General features: G+C 37.7%; 1 protein-coding gene and 1 long non-coding RNA gene across 8 annotated transcripts in view; both read left to right on the forward strand.

Annotated features, from left to right (window-relative positions):
* LOC147842870 (uncharacterized) overlaps positions 1-26,284 on the forward strand; it is a 469,436-nt gene that overhangs the window by 219,901 nt on the left and 223,251 nt on the right. The window lies entirely within an intron of this gene.
* tp73 (tumor protein p73) overlaps positions 1-26,284 on the forward strand; it is a 93,986-nt gene that overhangs the window by 27,202 nt on the left and 40,500 nt on the right. For all 7 annotated transcript variants that reach the window (XR_015496887.1, XR_015496888.1, XM_087262899.1 and 4 more), the window contains 1 exon segment: positions 4,586-4,831. Coding sequence is in view for 5 of the 7 variants with exons in the window: in XM_087262899.1 (XP_087119025.1) it covers positions 4,586-4,831 (246 nt within the window). In the remaining 2 variants the exon portion in view is untranslated.

Consider the following 26,284-nt stretch of genomic DNA (forward strand, 5'->3'; position numbering starts at 1 on the left):
CAAGGAATCATCTTTGAATAATTTTTTTCAGTGTATGTGTGACTGGTTTCCAAATGTATGCAACTGTTTTCATCCATTTTATTATACTTTATGGGTGCAGATCAAAGCTCTGATGACTTCTTAACTTTTGGTTTTTGTTACTGTCACTTTTGATTCATTTGCGATTTCTTGTTGGAAAAAAAATGTATAACTTACTTTTTCTATAATTATTATATTCATGCAGTTGAATAGCCACCTTTTAATAGAGAGATTTAAAACATGCATACTTAATTACATCAAAAGGCTATTTTAAACAACTGTTACATAACATGACTAATAAATTGAGCGAAAAAATACTGAAAATTGTTTAAAACTTTCAAACTTTAAAAAAAGACTAACTTTTTGAATTTTCTAATACACTTTTAATGTGTTTTAATATTAACTGCTATTATTGGCATTATTCCTAGGTTGTGTACTCTACCTGACAGTTTTTGGGAAAAACATAATAACTTGACTTCTAGTTGATCATTTGGTATCAGAAGTGGTGCATATAAAAGGCAAAGGCCTCTAGATTGTGCTTATTTTACCAAAATAAAATATGATCATGCCTTGATTTTTAATTATTTAATTAGAACATTAGGGTCTGACTTTGCTTAGACAAAAGTCTCGTCACTTAAAAGAAATAATGTCCAGTATAGAATAATATATATATATATATATATATATATATATATATATATATATATATATATATATATATATATATATATATATATATATATATATATATATTAATCTTATTCTTTAATTCAAGTATAGGGGCGAGGCTAGGTAGGGGGCCTACAACACATTGTGCTCAGGGGCCTCTGAATTCTTAATCCGGGGCTGTTAGTATCTCTTATACAAACACAAAGTAAAGTGTGTCCGAATCCAACATGTTTGCTCAAATTTAGCTAAAGATGACTATTCTTTAATAGGCATGGGATGATAACTGGTTTCAAGGTTTACCGCAGTTTGGAACAGTCATGTGCTGCGTCCGAAATTGTCTACTACTCGAGTAGGTACTGTATTTGAATTTAAATGTACTACTCAACCGTTAGAAAAGTACATTTTATAGTGTATGAATGTGAGCATTATGAATCGAGCAGTATGATTTGTCAAGATCATGTGACCTATCCTCGTCAGTTGCGTCGCTTCACTCCCATTTATGAATTCTCTTGTGTGGCATCATGGTATAGCATTCATTTTCTTTTTGGCTTAGTCCCTTCATTAATCTGGGGTCGCCACAGTGAAATGAACCGCCAACTTATCCAGCATATGTTTTTTACGCAGCTGGTGCTCATCACCGGGAAACCCACTGACAAGTTTTGTACAGTAAATATGCTCACATATTACAAGTGAGGGATTTTTGAATGAAGGTTGATTTTAAAATAATAGAAGTAAACACACACTGTCTACTATCTATAATTTATTTATTAAGCATCAACGCTGAACAACTGAAATGAAAACACACGTTGCCTAAAACGCGGCTTTCCGCACTGCCCACCCTCATCACTGCTATCAAACCGACCAATCCCAAAGCCCATTGGGACATTATTTTGAGAGGTTCACGGGTATGCGAAGGCTGCGCCTGACTGTACGCATGCGCTTGGCAGAAGTCAAATATCAGAATAATATAAGTCAAAGTCAGCTTTATTTTCAATTCAGCCACATGTACAAGACATATAGAGAATCGAAATTGCGTTACTCTCAGACCCAAGGTGCTTAACATTAATATAAAAAATATGAAAAATAGTAGAGTTTTAAGAAAGAGAAATTTACAGTATATATATTGTACCTAAAATGTGTTGTAAAAAGTAAAAAAAAAAGTAATATGTATAAATCATAATATAATAAGTAAATATTAGCCTTGACAAAGCAGGGTCACGTGACTTCACACACGGTAGGGAAAGTAATTGAAAAAATTGACCTGAAAAAAAATTTATCGATTATAGGTTCTGAATGTCGATTACAATTTATTTCTTTTTTTATTTTTATTTCTTTGGGGTTTTTACCTTTATTTTGGATAGGAAAGTAGAGAGAATTTACAGGAAAGCATTGGGAGCAGAGAGAGGGAAATAGATCAGCAAAGGACTTCGAGGCGGATTCAAACTCGGGTCGCCGTGAACACCGAAGAGCATGTGTCGACGCACTAATCACTACACCACTGGTGCCGACTCGATTACGATTTCTTTTCGTTTTATCGCCCAGCTCTAGTATAAATAAGTCATAAAGGTTTGAAACCACTTGTATAGAGGGAATAAATTGTTGTAACGTTGATGTGACGCTGACAACAGGGGTGCGATTTCAAATGCAGGTTTATTAGAGAGGTCAGGTAAGCAATGGTCAACACAGGGACAAACAGATGTATATGGGCAATCCAGAGTCGTAGGCAAAATAACAGGCAGATGGTCCAAGGCAGGCAGCAGACAGGGATAAACTATGATCTTCTGTGAAGCTGCTTTGACACAATCTACATTGTAAAAGCGCTATACAAATAAAGGTGAATTGAATTGAATAAAGATATAAACAAGGCAAGGATCAAAACACGGCAATGCAAGACAAAGGAAATGCATTTTAATGTCACTAAACAGTAAACAAGACTGTGTGTTTGTGTGCTGTCCATGTAATCAGTTCATGAGTAGCTTTAGCTGTGTCTGTCTGCAATCATGGGGATCTAGGCCAGGTGTGTGAGTGGTGCATGACTGGTTCTTGTGGTCCATTAACCAGCAGATTTGTAGTCCTATGTGATCTGTGTGTCTGCACAGTCTGGATCGCTGGTGATCGTGACAATAGTGAGTAATTGTCATTTTGGGGTCAAATATCTGTTTTAAAAATCAATATTGATATAGGGTATATGCCGAGCCAGTGTTCTTCCCATACTGATAAACTTCCGTTTACCTGTTATTTTGAACTTTTTTTCATTTTATACGGTTCCTTTTACAGCATCGATGTTGTAATGTCATTAAAATACATTCAGTTAAATAAACTTTGGCATTCATTTAGTTGCTCAAGCGTAAAACGAGACAAAAAGCTGTTTACTCGCACGTGCCCATCAGAATCGGCAGGCTAGCGCAGAAGCTACATTGAATATACTAGGGTAAAATGCATGCTCATATTATAAAGACATGGCGGATGAAAATGTAATTTAATGCAGTGTTTCTTGTACAACCTGAGACCCACTTTATATCGGATATCACGCCCGTGGAGATCGCTGCTTTTTAAAGAAACAAACCTTAAACGCGCCGGTTTTTGCATTGAATACAGTACGCCGGAAGCGCTTAACCCAGGTTACTGGCAAACTAAAAGTCCTATTAGCATGCTTCGGCATATACCCTATTGCGTACTTTTCCAGCACCGCTGCATCTGCTGTGTAAAACATATGCTGATAGATGTAAATAAAACCAAAGACATTATAACAGATTACAGGAAGGCTTCTCCTACCCCCAGCATAACAAATATCAAAGGCTTGGACATTGAAATTGAAATATCTAGGGGGCGTTATTGATAATATGTTGACATTTCAACCTAACACTCTTTAAAAAAGTTCAACAAAAACAGTTTTTTTTTCGAAGGAAACTTAGATCGTTTCAGGTTTGTACCTCTATGATGACAATATTTTATAAACAATTTATTGAATCTGTTTTATCTTTCAGCATTGTAGCTTGTTACGGTAATCTGAGTGAAATAAGAACAGGTTGAGTAGCCTGGTGAAGGTGGCAGGCAAGATCATCGGTTTAACCAAACTGGTCCAATGGTGATTTACCATAATTATGTTTTAAAGAGAGCTCAGGGTATCCTATGCACCCCGGATCACCCGTTGTACTATGTGTTTCAGCTGCTGCCATCAGGACGTCGTTTTAGGACAAATAGAACTAGAAATTCTTTTATAATGGCGGCCATTAGGTTATTGAATGTGTCCAGCGGGGAGGGAGACGCACCTACAAAATTATATATTGTATATTGTATGGTAATATTTTGTTAATGTGGACATGGAACATCGCCTGTGTTACGGCATCTTGCTGCAAATTTAGTTTCCCTAAATGGGATTACAAAGTCTGAGTCTGAATAGTTGGTGGTTCATTCCGCTGTGGCGACCCCGGATAAATAAGGGACTGAAGCAAAATTGATAACGCATGCTATTTTCAGAACAAATGGAAAGCTGTTATGTTAGGACTCACCACATTACCTAATGCCCTCACGTCTTTCTTCAGCCGAGTTATACTTCGAACACACCTGTTGAGGTCCTACCAGCACAACACACACTCACAGACACTTCATAATTTATGAGTGGTGGGTATGATCTGCAGGTTTTGTGTTTGCACGGTAGAGAAGAGAATGGCAGGCAATTAGACATCGGACAGATTACGGTTGTGTTTTACAACCTACCCCTTTCGCCTAAAGGCATGGCTCCTTTCCGCACGCTGAAACCGGAGCTCTAGAAGTCAAATGGATGTAGTCTTATCTCCTCCCTCTTTCCTTCAAACTTTTTTTTCCACCTGTATCCCCTCCCACCGCTTTACCTGTCTCACCCTTGCTTCTCTTTCTGCTTTCTTTCCCCACTCAGTCTCAGTACAGCCTACTGAGCAGCAGTATGGACCAAGGTTTGGGGAACAGAGCAGCGTCTACCAGTCCCTACAGCTCAGAGACCACCTCCAACGTGCCAACGCCGTCGCCGTACTCGCAGCCAAACTCAACCTTCGAGGCCATGTCTCCAGCCCCGGCCATCCCTTCCAATACAGACTACCCCGGGCCGCACAACTTCGAGGTCACTTTCCAGCAGTCCAGCACCGCCAAGTCAGCCACCTGGACGGTGAGTAGAGCTTCTCGCTTGGGGTGCAACCATATCACGTGAGGTTCCTCATGCACACACACATGCTCTTCACACACTAACTGACTTTTTTTAAGGTAAGTAGTTGCAAACTATTTAAATGGGCTGAATTTAAACAAATTACGTTGAGCATTACTAAATTGAATTAGTGTTTTTAAATTCAGCCCATATACATAATTTGAAACCACTTGCCTTAATTAAGTAAATCCAATAAATCTTTTTTTTCAATGTGCTTAAAGGGATAGTTCACTCAAAAATTTAATTAACTTATTATATTAAAAACAAAAGCTACGCCATTTTTATACGAATGGAGTCCAGTGAAGCACCTGTTTTTGCCTTGATTTGCTTTGTCTGTTTTATGCATCGTCTTCTGTCCGTCGAGTGACAGTATTTCCATTTTTAAAAATCAGATTTATATACAGATGAATTTCATTGAAACATTTAATTTCAGTTTGCTTTTTTATAGCTGATATTATTTTAGCAATAAAACAAACAAACAAAAAAGAAGGTTATGTTAAATTAGAAATGACAATCTCTGTTAAAGGCACTTGCCCCAAACCTCATCATCATTTTGTTCTCTGATGGGATGGTGGGCCAAATCAAAGATGACCATGGGCCAGCTTTAAGCCATGAATCTTTACTCTTAGGTGATGTTAAATTCTTTGTTAGTGCCTAATAATGTGTTTAAAATAACTGTTTAAGTTAAGTTTTTGCAGCTTAAGTCAATATATCGCAATAATACATTGGAAAAATGCTTTTCTTACTAAGATTTGTTATCTTCTTTCTTGTCCAAATATCTGAAAATTCTTAAATCAAGAAGCATTTTCCAGACAAGCAAAATATAGTGTCTTGTTTTAAGAAATATTACGCCAAAATTAAGTGAGTTTTTCCTTAAAGCAAGCAAAAACATCTGCCAGTGGGGTAAGCAAATTAATCTTGTTTTTCCTTTCGACATACAATTATTTCGCTTACCCCATTGGCAGATGATTTTGCTTGTTTAAAAGAAAAACTTACTTGATTTTGGCATATTTTTTCTTTAAACAAGAATATATGTTTTGCTTGTCTGGAAAATGCTTCTTGATATTTTTTTAAATACTTGGACAGATAAAAAATCTAAGTAAGAACAGCCTTTTTTGCAGTGTAACGTTTATTGTAACGAAAGCTTCAGCAATGAATTGTAACAAGAAAATCTGATACCATCATAAGTCTACATGCATTTCATCCAAAAGGAAATCACTGTAAAGGTTATTGCACACTGCCTCCAAAACCAGTGAGTTTTGTTGGCAACGTTCGTGTTGTCGACAAAAAAACACAGTTTTGCAAGCTCTGCTATGTAGGTATTACGTTCGGTTCGTCCGATAGACAACACCGGCATCGCGATCCTCCGCCCGCCCCCGTTGCAAATCCACTCGCGAAAAGTACACACTCAGGCCCTGTTTACACTGTCTTTGTTTTTAAATGGCATTTTAGAACGACAACGATTTGACATCCACAGTGGCGTGTAGCATTTCTGAGCAGCCCTCCTTCCTCTCTACCTCTGAAAATGCACATCACGTGACCACACAGACACAGACGCACACAGCCATGCGCTCCAGACAGCTGGTCCAGGCAGAGGATCAGTAGACTGCTTCAATCTTTCACTCACTTGTACTTAGTCATTTTAGCGAACACCTCAGATACTGTTGGCTGGTTCCTGTTGGTTGTGCGTCTTTTTTACCGACGCCATTATAACGACACAGATCACTGCCTATTCACGAGTCCCGCAGAAAAAAGTGATTGACAGTTGGTAATTATGTGTGTATCTTGCCTTTATTCATGTACTGTATGATTTGTTTATGGGTAAAACAAAGACCATGCAGGTCAGGTAGTTTAAACGGTAGGCTACAAATAATTAAGTGGTCATTAATTAATTCATTACTCATAATCTAAAATCGAATCGAACCTTTAGAATCGAAAATGTAATCGAATTGAGGATTTGGAGGATCGTGACACCCTTAGTGCACAATATGTGCTTCCAATTAGGGTTGCGCGATGTTGACCAATGTGGCATCGTACGATGTCTAATGTGAAACATCGCGATGGACGATGGCATTGTTGTCATAAGCTTCAGTGAATTAATTTTTCATGAATAATTAATGACAAATTAGTTATTTGTAGCCTACCGTTTCCACCACCTGACCCGCATGGTCTTTGTTTTACCCATAAACAAATCATAAATAAATAAAGACAAGTTACACACAAATTACCACCTGTCAATCACTTTTTCTGCAGGACTCTGGCATGAATAGGCAGAGTGATCTATGTTGTTATAATGGCGTCGACAAACTTGGTTGGTAATAAAGGCGCACAACCAACCAACAGTATCTGAGGTTTTTCGATAAAATTACTAAGTACAAGAGCGAAAGCAAAAGATTGAAGCAGTGTACTGATGCTGTGAAACGTTACCTGATGGATTCAAAAGACCGAACAGTCGTTAGATAGAGACAAGATCAATTAAATATCATGTTTAACAACTATTATAGTCCATACTTACTGACAAATAGTGACGCTGGATCGCGTCACGTCCTTGATAAACTGTCTGACGCGCACTGCTCAAAGCATCCACTGAGCTGGAGCTCAGACGAGCACATGACAGTATGTGTGTGTGTTGTTGTGTGTGTGTGTGTGTGTGGTCACGTGATGTGCATTTTCAGCAAGGGGTACTCGTATAGTGTGAAATGCTAGATGAAACTCCAGTGTGGATGTGGATGGTTTTCCGTTCTAAAATGTAATTTTAAAACTTAGACGCATTAGTGCAAACGGGTGTATTTTTTGCGAGCTTCGGTTCGCGAAAAGAGGGCGGGCGGAGGATTGCAATGCTAGCTCAGCATCGTGATGTCTATTGGCCATCGGCGATGGGCGATAGCATCGTCTAACGACGCAACCCTACTTCCAATATGCGAGCGCAAGCCGCGTGCCCCCATCAGAAATAATGAATTTGAGACGCAATATGTGAACATAAGCTGCTTGTCTTCGCTTGTCTTCACATTCAGAAGATATCTCCGCTCCCGATCCTGCACAAAAATCCAATTTAGGCTGTTTAGGCTGAGTTTGGCCACCTTGTTTTTTGGTGCCGCTGCACTCCTTGACGACAAGTTATCATAGAATGCTTTCTGTTCAAGTGCTTGAAGAAGTCGATGGTCGAGTTAAAAGCAGTCGAAAGTTCGTTAGAGACTGGACATAGACTGCATTTCACAGCAATATTTTTGTTTTCACGCTCAATGAAATCAAAGTAATGTCTGTATTTTTACTTGAAGAAGCAACCACTTTCGACAACAACCATTGCAGCTTGTTAACTTATTGCTTATTAACTTACGCTGCAGCGGAAAACGTGTCTTCTAAAAACTATATTTGTAATATAAGTAACGTAATTCCATTGACTTTAGTAACTGTCATCAAATTACACAAATTTAAAATGTAATTCGTTACAATACTGCATTTCCCAGAAATGCAATTAGGATAAAGTAATACGTAACTGAGGAACGTATTGCAGCCAACTCTGATGATAATCAAAGTATGGACTATAATGACGTGGTTTAAGAAGAACAATTTTTGACAATTGTTTAACAATAAATTAACACGCGTCAGACTTAGTGTGCATATCGAATTCTTCGAATTTAACTAGGAGAAAAACACATAAGAAAATTTCAGTGTACAAAGACCATAACGTCAGATTCATGAAACCAGAGCAGTCAGTGTTGTCCCTAAAGTCCAGTGTTGTGGTGAGGAAAGGTGCTACATCAGTCTGTCACGAAGATGACCCTCTGAAACAGGAGATGGGGCTCTTTCCTCTTAGGCTGTTTGCTGGATGAAGTCAAGCGTGAGGTTTGGCCTTTGACTTGATGTGGACGTGTAAGACGATATCGCTTTTAGGAAGGCGAGCGCTGTGGCCATCACTCAGTGTCCTCCTGTGAAGACTCTCACCTCTCGCCACGTTCCGCTTCATTCTCAAAGACTAGGCCTCTGCCAGCAACAATAACAACAGCAGGATAAGCTCAGAAATGGCCAAAGGTGGAGTTTTCAGAGAAGATTGCTGTTTACGTTTTAGGAGAAGAGAAGCAGTTAAGCAGACTCCATAGTTAATACACAGTTTAAGTCAAAATGATTAGGCCTTCTGTGAATTTCTTTTCAAATATTTCCAAAATTATGTTTAACAGATCAGGGAATTTTTCATAGTATATCCTTTAACATTTTTTCTTCTGGAGAAAGTCTTATTCGTTTTATTTAGGCTAGAATAAAAGTTTATATTTAAAAAAAGAAAACATTTTATGGTCAAAATTATTAGCCCCTTTAAGCTATATATTTTTTTGATTGTCTACAGAACAAATAACTGTTATAATGACTTGCCTAGTTAAGCCTTTAAATGTTACTTTAAGCAGAAGACTAGTATCTTGAAAAATATCTAGTCGAATATTATTTACATGGCAAAGATAAAATAAATCAGTTATAAGAAATGAGTTATTAAAACGGCAACTTAGTGGCACAGTAGGTAGTGCTGTCGCCTCACAGTAAGAAGGTTGCTGGGTTGCTGGTTCGAACCTCGACTCCGATGGTGTTTTTGTGAGGAGTTTGCATGTTCTCCCTGCGTTTGCGTGGGTTTCCTCCGGGTGCTCCGGTTTCCCCCACAGCCCAAAGACCTGCGGTACAGGTGAATTGGGTTGGCTAAATTGTTGTATGTGTGTTTCCCAGAGATGGGTTGTGGCTGGAAGGGCGTCCGCTGTGTAAAAACTTGCTGGATAAGTTGGCGGTTCATTCCGCTGTGGCGACCCTGGATTAATAAAGGGACTAAGCCGACAAGAAAATGAATGAATGAGTTATTAAAACAATCATGTTTATAAAAGTGTTGAAAAAAAATCTTTCCATTAAACAGAAATTAGCAAAAAAAATATACAGGCAATAATATACTAATAATTCTGACATCAACTGTATGTAATGTTGCTATGAGCATTGTTTTTCCTATACTAATGTTATTCTTAAAGTGAATAATTTCATTTCAGTTGGAAGTACATCAACATGCTAAACTAAAAGTCTTAGCAACTTGTGGTTCATGCAGACTTAAAATCTTTACGATCTCTATTTCTTTCCTATTCAAAATAGAATTATCTTTCTTATGACATAAGTCATAATTTTCTAGATTTTGAGCTCTCGTCTCATCATTAAGTGTGCATGAAGCAGTAACCAAGCTAACAATTTTAGGTTCGAAAAACATTCCATTAATGTTTCCATTGAGTTATACCTGTGTAACATCCACTGTTTAAACAATGTATTCATGTTATTTTCTTGATTATAATAATGTTATGCATAACGTTTTCAGAACGTTTCAGTTTCATGTTATATTAATGATCTCATAGCATTATATGTTATTAGAACATTCCATCCACATAATAATAATAATTCTCTTAGAATGTTTTTCTATCAACTTTATTACAACTAATGTCCTAAAGATGTTGTTCTAAAAACATCTTTTAAAAATGTTAGGTGCTAATATTTACATATCTTCCCTCTTGGCTGAGAAACAGTCACTGGCCACTTTATTAGGAACACCTTACTAGTACTACGTTGGACCCCCTTTTGCTATCAGAACAGCTTTAATGCTTCGTGGCGTATATTCAACAAGGTACTGGAAATATTCCTCAGAGATTTTGGTATGTATCGACATGATTGCATCACGCAGTTGCTGCAGATTTATTGGCTGCACATCCATGATGCAAATCTCCCATAAAGGGTTAAAGGGTCACGAAACACCAAAACACATTTTTTGAGCTGTTGACAGTCGTATATGTGTCCCACACTGCTAAAAACACTATTAGGACACCTATATTTCACTAAAAAGTGTAAATTGGTTGTTTTTGCGTTATTTTAAGCAAATTCGTACTTCCGGTTTGAAACAAATTTTTAAAGCTGCGTCACGGTCATGACATAATAGCGTTGTATTCCAGCGTGCAGACTGGGCGTCTGTGCCTGAGTGAGTCTTATTACATCTTACAGTGTGATGCATTAATGCATGAGTAAGGCTTAGTTCAAACCAATCAGCGCGCTCTATTGTGCAACTTCATTAATATTCATTACTGTCATAGTGTTTAGACGACAGAGACGCCACGTTGTATTGGCAAAACAAGCGTGAAGTGTTGCTTTTATAGTTTGCTGCAGTTAAGTTTTGTTTTCATTTTCTCTCTGTGAGAGCTCAGACTTACGTGTGGATTAACAGTGTACGCGATGCTCGACAACAATAACTTACGTGTCAAAGGAGGATTATTGTTTACCTGAGAGCTGTTCTCATCTGCAAATGCTGAAATCCGGATTCGCTTGTAGTATTCTCTTCATAAAGACGCGGCTCTAGTTGGTGGTGATTGTCCTGTCTCTACAGATTTGGTAAGTGAGCGACCAGTGCTCTTTGTTTATTCAGTTTGTTCGTATCGAACTAAGTTAACTATTTCACAGAGTGTAAACATGTTAGCACTACAACCCAACTTTAACCTCGTGTAGGATTTTCACCGCATTTTGTGACCGGAATAACACACATGGCTTTCTGATGCTACCTGCCGTGTGCATCTAAGTTTCCGGGAAATGCGGAGGTTTTTTTTTTTTTTTTTTTACGGGATCAAACATTGCATGAAAAATACACGCTTACAGCAGTTCCTCGAATCAAATATTCATGAATGAATGAATGAATTCCCTGAATGAAAGAGCCAAACTGCAGTTAAAGTCCACCATTTAATAATTTGGCAAATAATTCGACTACAGATGTCCATGTAAACACCATCCCTTTCTCCCGTGTGTGTGTGTGTGTTTTGACTCTGAAACTCGAGCGTTCCCAAATAGACAATCCCACACCATCCCACTTTAGTTCCTCCGACACTCCCCCCTAAACAGAGCTGGACACGCCCACTTTTCTGACTTTTTCCAAAGTAGAGGTGTGAAAACACCCTGCTGAAACGAGGGGGTTTCATGGCCCTTTAAGGAAATGAATGGTTAACCAGATTGCAGCTTTTTACAGCTGTAGCATTTTAAAAAGCTATAAAATGTTAAAATCACAGCTATTTTTTACAGATTTGATCCGAAATTTCTTAATTTGTGTTCTCAGGTCTCAGTAATTTGGAACTACATGGGGCAAGTAATTGAATTTCCATATTTAGGGTGAACTAACCCTTAAAAGGATTATATGCTTAAAAATATTTATTAACAGCTTTCATTTTTACTCTGCCGCCCCATCAACACTGTAAAAAGCAATTTGTTTTATTGTAAAAAGTTAGTAAAATTTAAAAAAATTATAAAAATGAAGCCATTCTAAGTTACAATGGGTTTACTTCCATTATTTATATATATATATATATATTTTTTTTTTTTTGTCAAGTCAACTTGTGCTTTTAAGGCAATTGGTTTACTTGCTTTAAGTAAATAATCACTTTTTACAGTGTAAAGAGCATTAAGTCATTTAGCTTAACCTCTCAAGAAAGGGAAAATAGTTGTGCAATGTCTGTGTAACCTCAAATTTTGGGAATTTCCAGACACGATTCAATGACTTGTGGGGCTGAGGATATCTGGGATTACTGTGATAGTGGTAAGTGAGTCATTGTGTGCGAACTGAAGGGTTAAAAGATGAAGCCGTTGGGTTTATGTAGCCTCGGGCTGCTTTTGGAGAGACATGAGGGCATATTGACTATAATCTAGCTGATCCGCAGTGGGCTTCTTACACCGCTACCTTAAACAACATTCCTCTTAGCCAACCTCATAAATAAACCCTTCCCAAATCTCAGAATTGCACAATCAAATGTGATAGATGTGTTTGCTGGGGTAATGAGAGTGCTCTATTGGTTTGGTTTTGATGTTTGCCAGTAATTATGCTTGTATTAATTGTTTTGGTTAAGTTTGGTGTAAATCTTTGGATTTAATTAAAGCGTTTTTGACTGTTTGGCGCCATCTTGTGAATGAATAATGTGCGGGTTAGTGCGTAGTCCATCAGGTTCATTCAGCCGGCTTCGTTTCTGTCAGCTTTGCATTTAATTTAATAGTTTTTGACTGTTTGGGTGCCATCTTGTGACTGAATAATCTGTAGGTTAGTGTATACTCCAGCAGCTTGACTCAGCAGATTTAGTTTCTGTTAGCTGTGTGTTTAATTTCAGCATTTTTTGCTGTACGACTCCATCTTGTGACTGAATAATGCACAGGTTAGTATATATTCCATCAGCTTCACTCAGCCGGCTTCGTTTCTGTCAGCTTTGCATTTAATTAAATAGTTTTTGACTGTTTGGGTGCCATATCGAGTCTGAATAATATCCAGGTTAGTGTATACTCCATCAACTTCAATTATGTGTAGTATGAGTGTATCTGAATGTGCTACATGCAACGTAGGCTCATCCTGAAAACATAGCCCTATTTACATTTTTAGAGATTGCGAATTATGTAGGCAGAAGTACGTATGGCTGCATTTCATCTTTAAAACGAACGCTACGGGAGATTAATCTAGATTAAAATGGCTCATTTGAATTCTGCCTAAGGCATTAAGAATTTGTGTGCTATCCAAATAAATGGTCTTTGTGAGTGGGTTTCTCAAGCCAGGTAGCGCATTAGACCAGGGGCTCATCTCCTGTTTCCAAAATGCATCACAAACTGCTTGAGGAACTGTTCTACTATGATAATTGGTGATGAAAATAAATGATGCTCAATAAGATGTACTTGTGTTTACTGTTCATTCAGTTAAACATGAATTTTGAACTGTAGGCCTACATAAGCTCCAAACAGCGACTTTTGATCACCTAAATCCGACTAAAGTCATAACTAAACTAAACAGAAATGGAATTAAGATCCACACATGCGGCTGTGAGTAAAGGGCCGCACACACACACACACACACACACACACACATACACATTGCGAAACGCAGAAGTTTTTTTTTTCTTTCCATTTGGCATGCGTTATTAAATTCCATAACACGCTCACCAGTCCTTACTCCTTATTTGCGTCTAATACCCCAGTTTGTCACGGGCATGAATGAAATGTTCATGAGTTAAAATGAAACTGACGAACTGCAGTTAAAGTCAGGCATCCTGCTGATTTAATTCTGAAAAGCACTTTTTTGTTAGATGGCTCACCGGTCAGGTATACATCCGCGCTAAAATATCAAGATAAAAGTCATCATAGCTTGAGTAGAATAGACCCAGCTCCCAACCCAACTTTAAGAATAGATTAACGGCGATATTTTTTATTGCGTGATTGGAGTTTCACCTTAACGCAGCACGTAAACGGCCCACCACTAATATATATATATATATATTAGCGGTGTCAAAATTAATCGTTTCTTCGATGCACCGCGATGCAGACGCGGACAATTCGGTATCGGTTCAGTAATAATCATAACCGGTTATTACTGACGTCATTTACCTCATATGCGCTCTGTCGCGAGGGAGGCGATCGTGAGTATTTACAACGCTCTAACTACTTAATACTCATGAACTGTGCACAATTTCACTGTGTGAGTTTAAGAATGAAAGTAGCCGTAGCCTACTCCATTTCTCTCTCTCTCTCTCTCTCTCTCTCTCTCTCGCTCGCTCGCTCTCGCTCTGTCTCTGTCTCTCTCTCTTTCTCTTTCTCACACAAACACAGTGGCCCATTTGACCTGCTGGCGTGGCTTTTCTTCTCCTCTCGGCTGTTTTACAGCGTTACTTTTGGATACAGAAACGAGCGCGTGTCTGCAGAGTTTTCTCCACCGTGTCTATCATACATCAGCTGTGAGATCGCCGCTGCCGCCTGCCGCTTATTCATCTGAAGAGCGCAGCGTGCAAGAGCCAATCGCAACCCAATCAAAGGGGTGTAAGAGAACTAGACAAGGAACAGATATTGAGATGGATGTTTATATTTGTTTATTTTATTTGCTTAATGCTCGTTTTTTTCAAAGTTACAGTTTATATATCTGACTGTTTGTATTAAATGACACAATTGTATTAAAAATAATAACCTATATAAATATAAATATATTCATACATTTTAATACAAGAGCTGCTGCTGTGAAGAAAGTATAAAAGCATCGTCAATGCACCGTGATGCACCGAAATATCGAATTGAACCGAATCGATGGCATGATAATCGTAACCGAACCGAACCGAACCGTGAGACTAGTGTAGGTTCACAGCTCTAATATATATATATATATATATATATATATATATATATATATATATATATATATATATATATATATATATATATATATACACAAAGAGTTCAGATGCAAAAGCCACTAAACGCCACTTCCGCCAAAAATGAGATAATGGCATTGAGTGAATGCTTTAGGCATGTACTAACTATACCATCAACAAATAGATTTGCTTCTAATCATCCAAATCCCATCGTCATCGCATTCAGAAATAACACTTTGTTGGTAAAAGCCACTAAACGCCACTTGTTGTCTTTGACAGCAAAAGTCGCTAAATCCCGAGAACTAATCGGAAGGCGCAAATCGAATCATATGTTTTCAGTGTAGCAGTGCGCTGACACACCAGCTTTTATGAAGAGAGTGTTTTATTCCACTTTCGATTTCGATTTTAAAAGACAAAGTTTGATGAACTGGATGAGCCTATCCGACTGTCAGTGAATGGCAAATGAAAACGTCCCTCACCTCAAAACTCATTATAAGAAAAAGAAAACACACTGTACAGTCGAAAGTTTAACGAAAGCCAGAGTTAGGATGCCGTTCTTTTATACCATGTGGATGTTATGAGGATGAACAAGAGACCAAGAGCTTAAGTATGGTGAGAATGAATGAATGACAGCTTCTAAAATTCTCTGAGAGGCATGCCCTTTTTTCCCTGTAGACCTACAGTACCTTGTGTTTTATTCGCTAATTTAAGTTATTTTTAAAAAGATAAATATAATATATAAAACTAAACATTATTTAAATTACTTCACAATACTTATACGTCTGATAAGCTTTTTATATTAATAGACAATGCACAGATATTGATGTTTTATAATGTTTTTACACTGCATTATTTGAACGTAACATAATGTTTACAACGTTTACATGTTTTACTTACATTAAATCTAAATTCCAAATATCAGATATGACAACAGATTGTTCGGATTTAATTAAAGTCAGTTTTAATGTTATTGATTAATGCACTTACTTGACAGATTTCATTCTTTCATTTTCCTTCTGCTTTTTCCCTGGTTTATCACAGCGGAATGAACCAACACTTACTTTACAGATTCATATATTTTTAATTTTAGGTGTTAAATGTTTGGTAAAATCATTTCTAGTTGCATCTTTAGTGATTTTCAACTAATAGCACTGTCTTGTTCCAATAGGTGGATTTAGAGGTTTAAAAAAGCACAAGTGGATTTTAACGCAAAAGAAAATCTACCAAAGAAATGTCTAAAGTTACATTTTTGAAAAAAAAAGTAATTTTATTTCCTAGCTAATAACCTTATCTTTACATGTAAAATGAAACTTCTGAACCTAATCAGAGGAGCCTGGTAGAAAATGCTCTTTTACAAAAAAAAGAGATCTGATGGACTGTGTTTTGCATCTGAATAACATAGATTTTCTGTATTTTGTGATTCATGTTTTTTTATGCTTCAGAATCGCATTTATTTCACTTTCTCCAGCAACTTCTGATGTTGAAAAGTTAAAAAGTGACTTTTATTGATATTTTTCTTAGTTTGAAGTGATTTATTGCCTGAGTTTGGTGGTAAATAGAAATTTGATAATAAATAAATTGCAAGAATGTTTTCTGATATTTTACAGATTTAATTATTTCTGTATTATTTCTTGTCCAATAGAGTTATTGTTTTAAACTATCTAAAATATCAATAAAAAGTCGCTTTGTTAAACTGCACAGATAAAAGTTCGACATAAGAAGAAGAGGGTTATACTCAGGATGACATACTCAGTTCTACAAATTATACATTGACAATCGGGGGAGTCAACTTTTTCCGATAAAAGTTTGTGTAATACATGCTTCAGTGAATCAAATTCATGAATTAATTCAAATTATATCAAATATATTAATAAAATGTGTACATTTTCAGTGTTTTGAGGGATATTTAGTGACCGATTAGCTGTTTTAGATGTTACTATATAGGTCAAACTAAACAAATTATGTGACTAATTTTACTTTATTTTTTGAGAAAACTGTTTTGTGAAGACTTACAATGTCTATCGGTGCTCTACGCCTGCCAGTTTCAGACTGTTGAATGAATTTTTTTCTTGCATAGACCGATTGGCGAGATTATTCGTAATGGTATAAGCCATTATGGGGGTGTCAAATGTATATTTACATTATACATTTCATTCATTAATCTTCCTTAGTCATCCTTTGGCTTAATCTCTATTTCAGGGGTTGCCACAGCGGAATGAACCATCAACTATTGCAGCATATGTTTTATCATAGCACACCGATCGTAAAACATCGTTTTATCATGTTTTATGTAGTGGATGCCCTTCCAGCTGCAAACACCCATACACACCCGTTCACACACACTGCTACACAATGGCCAACTTATTCATTCAATTCACCTATAGCGCATGTCTTTGGACTATTATATATATATATATATATATAAGAGCTGACCCCTCTATACATATTGTTTTGTTGTCCTTTAGGGGGTTCAAGTGATAATTAGGAGGGTCAATCCCATCCAAACCCCCCTGTAATTCGCACCCTAGTTATACTGTTTGAGAGAACACTGAGGGTGATTATTTGACTATTGAATGCAATTTAGTCCTATAAAATGAGTGGAAAGCCAGTAAAGCTGAAACCTAAAGCATTTATAAGTGGAATTGGTGTCGAGTTTGGAGACCACGTCCCTGTCCTTGGTTCTGAACCCCTTCTGTTCACTCAGCAGTCTGTGTTTTTCTCAATCGACACCGTTCAAACTTCTAGAAGTGCGGCGTAATTCTTCATTTAAGAGGTTTGCTGAGGTCATTTTATGTTATCTTCCTAAATCATGTCTGTTTCTGCCTGGGCCTTTGCTTTTGCCGTTTTAGGCCCCAATTATAGTATGATATCATCGCGTGATTCATAAAAACAAATTGTGTGTTAGGGATAACTGTTTAAAAGCCCGCTCTCAAACGCATATTATAGGCTTAAAGCAAGAGCTGTCATAAGGGATGAAAATGAGTTCTGACACCTCAGCTTTTCCAATAAAGACCCCAACACTTTTTTTTCTCCCTTTGTTGGCATATAAGTAGGGCAAGCCCGAGCACGTCTTTGCTTCTGGAGTATTTGAGGCTGCTCTTCTTAGCTTTTACCCTCATAGTCAGCGAGCGGGTCTAAACACGCCCCAAAGCCAGCGCATCCTTCCTTTCCAAATGACAAAAAAATAAAAAATAAGCTCCTGCAAAACTCGCAGCTGATGAGATTTCATAGCATCTCATGCACAGGCAAACTTTATGCCATTTTTTTTAGGCTACTAGTCCACAAGTCAAACACAGGTCTCGAAATGCTTCTGAAATCGCTGATGCTTTGAACTGCTTTAATCATGTGACCTGTGTGTTTCGGATCATGCTTCAGTGCTTCAATGCTTCAGTGTTTCGACTCACTTGTGCTTTGGGATCTCGACACAGTGTCGAAACGTCAGTTTCAAGTCAGCCATCCCTAATACTGACCCCGTTTATTGGATTACCCTTGTACTACTGTTTTGCTGACCTCTGCCTGTACGACCTGGACCTTAATAAACTGCATTTGAATCCGCAAGTCTTTTGTAAGCGTCCACTTTGTAACAATGGCGTTAATTGTCATTTTATCCCAATCCATTATTCTTGTGTGCACTATTATGCTGTGTTCACGCCAGACACGGCTTGCATGAATAAATTGCGTACAATTTAGTGGTGGGCCATTATCAGCGTTAATGTGCTGTGTTAACGCGAGACTCTTAATGGCGATATCTTTAAAAAATATTGCTGCCAATCTATTCTTAAAGTCGGGATGGGAGCTGGGTCTATTCTACGTAAGCAATGATGACTTTTACCTTGATATTTTAGCTCGGATGTATACCTGACCGGTGAGCTGTCTGACAAAAAATCAGCTGGATGCCTGACTTTAATTGCAGTTCGGCAGTTTCACTTTAACTCATGAGCATTTCATTCATGTCCCTGTGACAAACTGAGGTATTAGATGGTTAGTAAGGACTGGTGAGAGTGTTATGGAATTTAATAACGCACGCCAATTGGAAGGAGAAAAACTTCTGCATTTTGCGACGTGTGTGTGTGTGTGTGTGTGTGTGTGTGTGTGTGTGTGTGTGTGTGTGTGTGTGTGTCTAATGCTCAACCTGGCTTGAGAAACCCATTCTCAAAGACTTGGATAGCACACATAATCTGAATGCTTTCGGCAGAATTCAATAATTTAGATTAATCTAGATTAAAAAATTTATCTATGCCCAATTATAGTATAATTGCTATTTGCGTGTAAATAGATGCGTGAACATTTTGAGTTTACTCACTTTATTCTCTCGTTGCTAAATGGCTAACATGGAATTTACTGAGAAAGTAGCTGTGCTTTTCGTGCTTTAGGAAGGTTGAAAAACAGCGTATATTCATTTGGCGTTGTGTCTGAGTCCACTAGATCCTTTCAGAGGTGCACCCAGCTCTCTGAGTTCATCAACTCCAGAAAATACACCTAGATGATGGAAGCTTACAGCAGTGCTTCCGACTGAGCCAAGCCCAGTTTGATCAACTGTTGTCCAGTGTCTGCAGGAGAATTTCCCCTTGGGACACCAACAACTGGCGCTACGTTTTAATCATGGCTCTAAAAGTGCAAGCTCCTGATTGGTTAAAGCAGCATGAATGTCCGCTAAAGTTCAGATCTTCCAACTCAAGCGATTTGTCTGATTTGCACGTTAATTTGCTCGTTAATACACTCAATTCGCACCTCATTATTCACGCAAATTGGTTACATTATCGCAAAAGTGAATTAGATGCGCGAATGAAGTGAGTAAACTCGAAATGTTCATGTGTCTATTTACGTGTGAATGATGCTATTTATTCATGCAAGCCACGTCTGGAGTGAACAGCGTAACAGTGTATGGGGAAAAAGTAGTTTTATTCCAAATAGAGAATTTTGTGCTTTATGCAAGAATAATGGATTGGGATAAAATGACAATTAACGGCATGTTATATTAAAGAAGCATTTTTGTCTAAAAAGCAGTTAATGATAGTTAATAAAGCAAAAAATAGTCCAACCAGGTAAAAAAAATAGTTATCTAAAAAAATGCCATAAAGTCGAATCATTCATGCGAATAGTGCCACAGGATATCTATTCGCGCCATGCATTAACTTAACATGTAAATCACTTGCGCTTGACGCTTCATCCGCGTCTCATGTGAACGCATCATTAAACTGTGCTGCAATTTTAAAGTTATTTACTGCAAAAACACTCAGTAAAATACCACATACATTCTTTAGTTTCAACCCAGGCTCATTCTGAAAACGTAGTCCGGTGGACGTTTCTGGAGTCCGCGAAATACATCCTGAGAGGTACGTATTTGTGCAGTTTTTGTTTTCACAAACCTGCGAGAGGCTGCTGTGTGTGAACGACTGTCCTGTCCGTCCGACTGGCTGAATGATTGTCTGGGCGACCGGCCAATCGGCCGAGCCACCCTCCTCCTCCATCCCTAAACTCAAGTAGTTTTACCCATTGACCCGCCCCCCGCTTACTTCCCTAAACCCAACCAATAATTTACAAAAAAAAAGCCATTGAGAAAAAGAAAAGCCCTTGTCTGATTTTGACCACGTTTTCGGATTTGACCACATTCTCAGCCTGTTATTCATTTTATTTTTTGGATTCTGTTGTTGTCGTACCTGATTACTGGAATCGCTCTTCCCCGGACTCGAATCCGGTCGTCATCGTGGTTAGCTCCTCTCTGCGTCTCAAGTCCGCCGACGTACACGATGAGCTAACCGGACAAACTGGTTGCAGCGGGAAAGCCCTTCACACGGAGGTAATCGGTCAGCCGGCAAGCGCGAAATGGAACGACGTTACACCACCCTGCAGCATTCGCTTAAAAAAATGAAATGCAGCCATACTTACCTCCGTCTACATAATTCGTGGTCTCCAGAAACGTCCACAGGACTACGTTTTCAGAATGAGCCTGGGTTGTTTAGTTCACTACTGTAATATGCTCTGCATTGTGGATCATTTTAAAACATTTACAGTAACTTACTGGATATTAGTAGCTTGCAGTATTCTACTGTAATCAAAGTAATCAAGTACCGCTATCGTACAAACAGTTCATGAATAAATCAGTCACTTCATTGGAATTTAATAAATTTTAAAAATACTCAAAATAAAGGTTTTGTACTGCTAGTGTAACATAAATAAATTACAGTAAAAGTACTGTAAAAATCATCATACTGTCAAATTAAAATGTGGTAAAGGGCATTTTACCTTAAAAAGAAGTTGCGGTAAGGCTATTTTACTGTAATAATAATAATACATTTTGTTTATATAGCGCCTTTCCAGAGCTCAAGGACACTTTACAAAGAATGTAACAAAAAGAGATAGTACAAGCAGACATTAGTAAAGACAACATTAGGAACACAAACATACAGGTAGTCAAATATAACAAACTGAAAATACAAAACAAGACCTAAGAGACAAAAGTGCAGGTGGATCAAATAAAGTGGTCAGTTTGACAGATCTGAAGTGAAGCATTCAGGAAATAAGTGAGTTTTAGGTAAAGATTTGAATTCGGAGATTTTATTAACAGAACGGAGTGAGCGTGGTAGAGAGTTCCAGAGTTTGGGTGCAATAACACTAAATGATCTGCCCCCAATTGAAGAGAGGCGGTACCGAGGGACAGCAAGCAGGCCAAAGTCAAGGTAACGTAATGAGCCAGGGGTGTAAGAGACAAGCATGTTGCGGAGGTAAGAGCGAGCTAGGCCATTTAAGAGCTATTTTCACTGTAAAATGAAACTGTGACAGTGCCTTGATACTGTAAAACATATTTACAGACAAATTACTGTAAAAAGTAAGTTGCTAACAGTGCTGCCAGTAAGTTACCACAAAAACACATTCATATATCTAATGTGTATTATATCTAGTGTACATAGAAACTGAATGGGAACTAGAGGTAGCTGACACAATGACACAATGCATGTTGGTTACATTTTATGCCACACTTGGGGGCAGCACGGTGGTTCAGTGATTAACACTGTCGCTTCACAGCAAGAAGGTTGTTGGTTCAAGTCCCAGCTAGGCCAGTTGGCATTTTTGTCTGTTTGCATGTTCTCCCAGTGTTGGCGTGGGTTTCCTCCGGGCGCTCCGGTTTCCCCCACGGCCCAAAGACATGCACTATAGCTGAATTGGATAAGCTAAAATTGCCCGTTATGAGTGTGAATGAGTGTATGGGGGTTTCCCAGTACTGTTCTGCAGCTGGAAGGGCATCCGCTGCAAAAAACATACAGTATGCCGGAATAGTTGTTGGTTCATTTCACTAGGGCGACCCCTGATAGTCAGGGATTAAGCCAAAGGAAAATGAATGAATGAGGATGCTACATTTGACAAAGAAAATTCAGTCACACTTTATTTTAAGGAAATAATCTGGCTATTATCAAACTATCACCTAAGACTTTGGACTTATTTTGTAGTTTTTTAAATAATTGTTAAGCTACGGATTAGGAATAAGATCATGCTTAATATGAACTTATTAATTACTAATAAACAGTCAATATCTTAATAACCTGTAGGAAATTAGCCACTAGCTAATAGACTTAAATTACACTACATATTTAAAATGAGCTTAAATTACACTTTTTTTTTTTTTTTTCAATTTAATTAAATGTGTAATGTCAACTCGATCGATTTGTGTCAGGACAACTTGAATGAATTGTGTGGAACCCTGCTTTTTTTTTTTTTTTTTTTTTTTACAGTGTATACTAAAGTGTTTCCTGAAAATTCACATTTAATCCATGAAATGAAAAAACAAAGTTATTTGTTAGCTTTGACTTAAATCAAGCTAAATATTTTCCTCTTTAAACTGTAATTTGGAATAAAAAAATGTATTTGGCCTCTTAAGATTTTGAACAAAACAAGAATTGTTTTAGGAAAGGTCTGCCCCTCCCTGAAATCAACGCTTGTTTCCACATGTCAGCAAACAGCAGCCAACTCCAAAAATATGGAAATGAGTTATGTACTCTGAGCTCAAACAAGACTCAAATAGCCGTTTGTGTGAAAGTCAAACGTTTAGAGCCATGGAAGAAAGTTCCAAGGGGCGGATAAGAGAAAATGTTCCCTTTTGTGGGCCAAATTTTGTTTACCCAGGGGAAACCTGTACCCGAGCATGGGGAGAACATGCAAACTCTGCACAGAAATGCCGACTGGACTGGTGAGAGGCCGAACCAGCTGCGGTCTTGCTGTGAGGCAACAGTGCTAACCACTGGCCGCCCTATCAGGAGAAGGGGGAGTTGGGGTGGAAGGGGGGATTCTTCAAGACGAAGATGATTTGAGTGGAAAACTCTGATTGGTGCAATATACAGACCTGATCCGGTACCAGCCGTAGTCAATCATAAGCACATGATCCTCTCGAAATTATTTTTTTAAATAAACCACACTTATTATTAAATGATTGATATACAAGCACAACAGTGGTCTCTTTTTACTTTTATTAGATGTCATGGAATTTTTGCTTCTCAGTCATATATTTTCAGTAGCTTGTGTAATAAATATGTATGCTTCAGTAAACCAAATTCATACATTTAGACCCAATCCCAATTCTATTTATGTATCCCTACCCCTTCCTCTTGTCCTCCCCTTTCCCTATTGGCCCTTAAAACCGAGTGTGAAAGGGAAGGGCTTCAAAATGTACCCCTCATAAAGATATGATTTACCCCCATCATCATATGTCATCGCGATCTCTTGCTTCATATGAGATTGATGATTTCGACTGCTGTAGTGATTCCAGTTGTGCTATTGTTTGGTATTTATCTACAGGAAATCACTGAGGGCATATATTATGTTATCATAGCGATCTAATGTGGCAATACGATTGTAACTGCACTGTGTATTTACACAATTTTCATCTATGTAAACACACAAAAACCATTAAAAGTAATGCAGACTCTGTAAAAAGCTCATTGCCAGCCACTAGACTTTTCTGACAGGGTATTCGAGTGTAATCGAGTGTCACAATGTTGTTGGACTGCTGTACACGAGTTATTATTATGGATTATAGATCGCAAAATTTAGCGGTTTTTTATTTTAGCGTTTTTTTTTGTTGTTTTTTTGAGCATGATGGTAAAACATGAACGTGGTTATGAATGTATTAAAACGTGTGTTTGTTTGTTGTAAAAATTCGTAATAATAACGAAAAATAAACATTTTTGGCTCTCCTTACTTCCGGATGCAGCTATCTTGCTGTTGTGGCTGGTGTATTCTGGGAAATTTTCTTACCCCTTGGTTTCGAGTGTGCTCCTGAAAAATCTCCATTCGAAGAGCTATCTAGCCCTTCCCCTTAGCCCTACGCCTTTACGCTAAAGAGAATTGGGTCACCCTTAACCGTTCACGGGAACGCGCATAACGGGGGTTAAGGGGAAGGGCTAAGGGGTAGAATTGGGATTGGGCCTTAGTATAGTTAAAGTGTATGGGTGTTTCCCAGTGCTGGGTTGTAGCTTAAAGGGTATCCGCTGCATAAAAAATACAATTGAAGTCAGAATTATTAGCCCCCTGAATTATTAGCTCTGCTTAATTTTTTCCCCAATTTCCGTTTAACAGAGAGAAGATTTTTTCAACACATTTCTAACATAATAGTTTGAATAACTCATCTCTAATAACTGATTTATTTTATCGTTGCCATAATGACAGTAAATAATATTTTGCTAGATATTTTTCAAGACACTTCTATACAGCTTAAAGTGACATTTAAAGGCTTAACTTAGTTTGTTCTGGAGACTATCGAAAAAAATTAGATTATAGGGGCTAACAATTTTGTCCCTAAAATGGTATTTAAAAAATTAAAAACTGATTTTATTCTAGCCGAAATAAAACAAATAAGACTTTCTCCAGAAGAAAAAATATTATCAGACATACTATGAAAATTTCCTTGCGCTGTTTAACATCTTTTAGGAAATATTTAAAAAAGAAACAAAAAATAAATTCAAAGGGGGGCTAATAATTCTGACATCTACTGTATGCTGGATAAGTTGGCGGTTCTGCATGCAGGAAAATTTTCAGGCCCTAAAACTGCTTTTTCAGACCAAAAGCAGCAAGAAATACCTAGTGTTGAAAGCAATTGTATATTAAAAATATGAAAACCCAAGTTTGCAACATCACGCAGCATAACAAGCTGTTTTTAACGGCCAAAAATCAATAGAAGTGAATTAGACAGTAATTCTTGAACCAATAAGGTTACAATGGATATTCCCTCTCATACTTGAAAGAATAAGATAATAAGATAATCTTCATCTTAAGTCCATTTGTGGGCAACACGGTGGCTTACTACACTGGTTCGAGTCCCAGTTGGACCAGTTGGTTTTTCTATGTGGAGTTTGCATGTTCTCCCCATGTGCGCGTGGGTTTCCTCCGGGTGCTCCGGTTTCCCCCACAGTCCAAAGACATGGGCTATAGGGGAATTGGATGAACCAAATTGGCCATAGTCTATGAATGTGTTAATGTGAGAGTTTAAGAGTGTTTTCCAGTATTGGATTGCAGCTGGAAGGGGATCCGCTGAGTAAAACATATGCTGGAATAGTTGGTGGTTCAATCCGTTGTGGTGACCCCTGATAAATAAGGGACTAAGCCGAAGGAGAGTGAATGAATGAATGTTCTCATTTGTGTAGTAGAAGTGTTTCTCGCAGTGCGTCTTGGGAGGAACGGTGAAGCAGCAGTGTACATGATGCTGGCTGCACTTTCGCAGCCGTTAGCATAGGCAGTGCATTTGTGAATTTATTGACGAAGATGGGGAGTTGGCTGAATTTGCGGGTGGCGTGCCGAAACTTGTCCATCAGGCTGTCAGACTCGTCATTATCACTTAGGCCGCCGAGCCTGCCTGAACGTGCGCCTTTTCCGACGCTCGCCTTCCTGCAGTCCATCATCTTATTCCACCTTACAACACTTACAGACGGTCTACACTGCAGGCGAGCCCATGCTGCCATTATAATCAAGCACACTGTCTACAAAGCAAGCATGCATTTTCTCAGCCTTGTTTTTTTGTTTGTTTGTAGTGTAATATTATAATCTAATCTAATCTAATCTAATATAATATAATATAATATAATATAATATAATATAATATAATATAATATAATATAATATAATATAATATAATATATTTTATATTATTATATTATATTATATTATATTATATTATATTATATTATATTATATTGCATTATTATTATATTATATTATATTATATTATATTATATTATATTATATTATTTTATATTACATTACATTATTATAT

Source organism: Danio rerio, chromosome 8 (assembly GCF_052040795.2).
Source record: "Danio rerio strain M-AB ecotype USA chromosome 8, GRCz13ab, whole genome shotgun sequence".
Classification (NCBI taxonomy): Eukaryota; Metazoa; Chordata; class Actinopteri; order Cypriniformes; family Danionidae; genus Danio; species Danio rerio.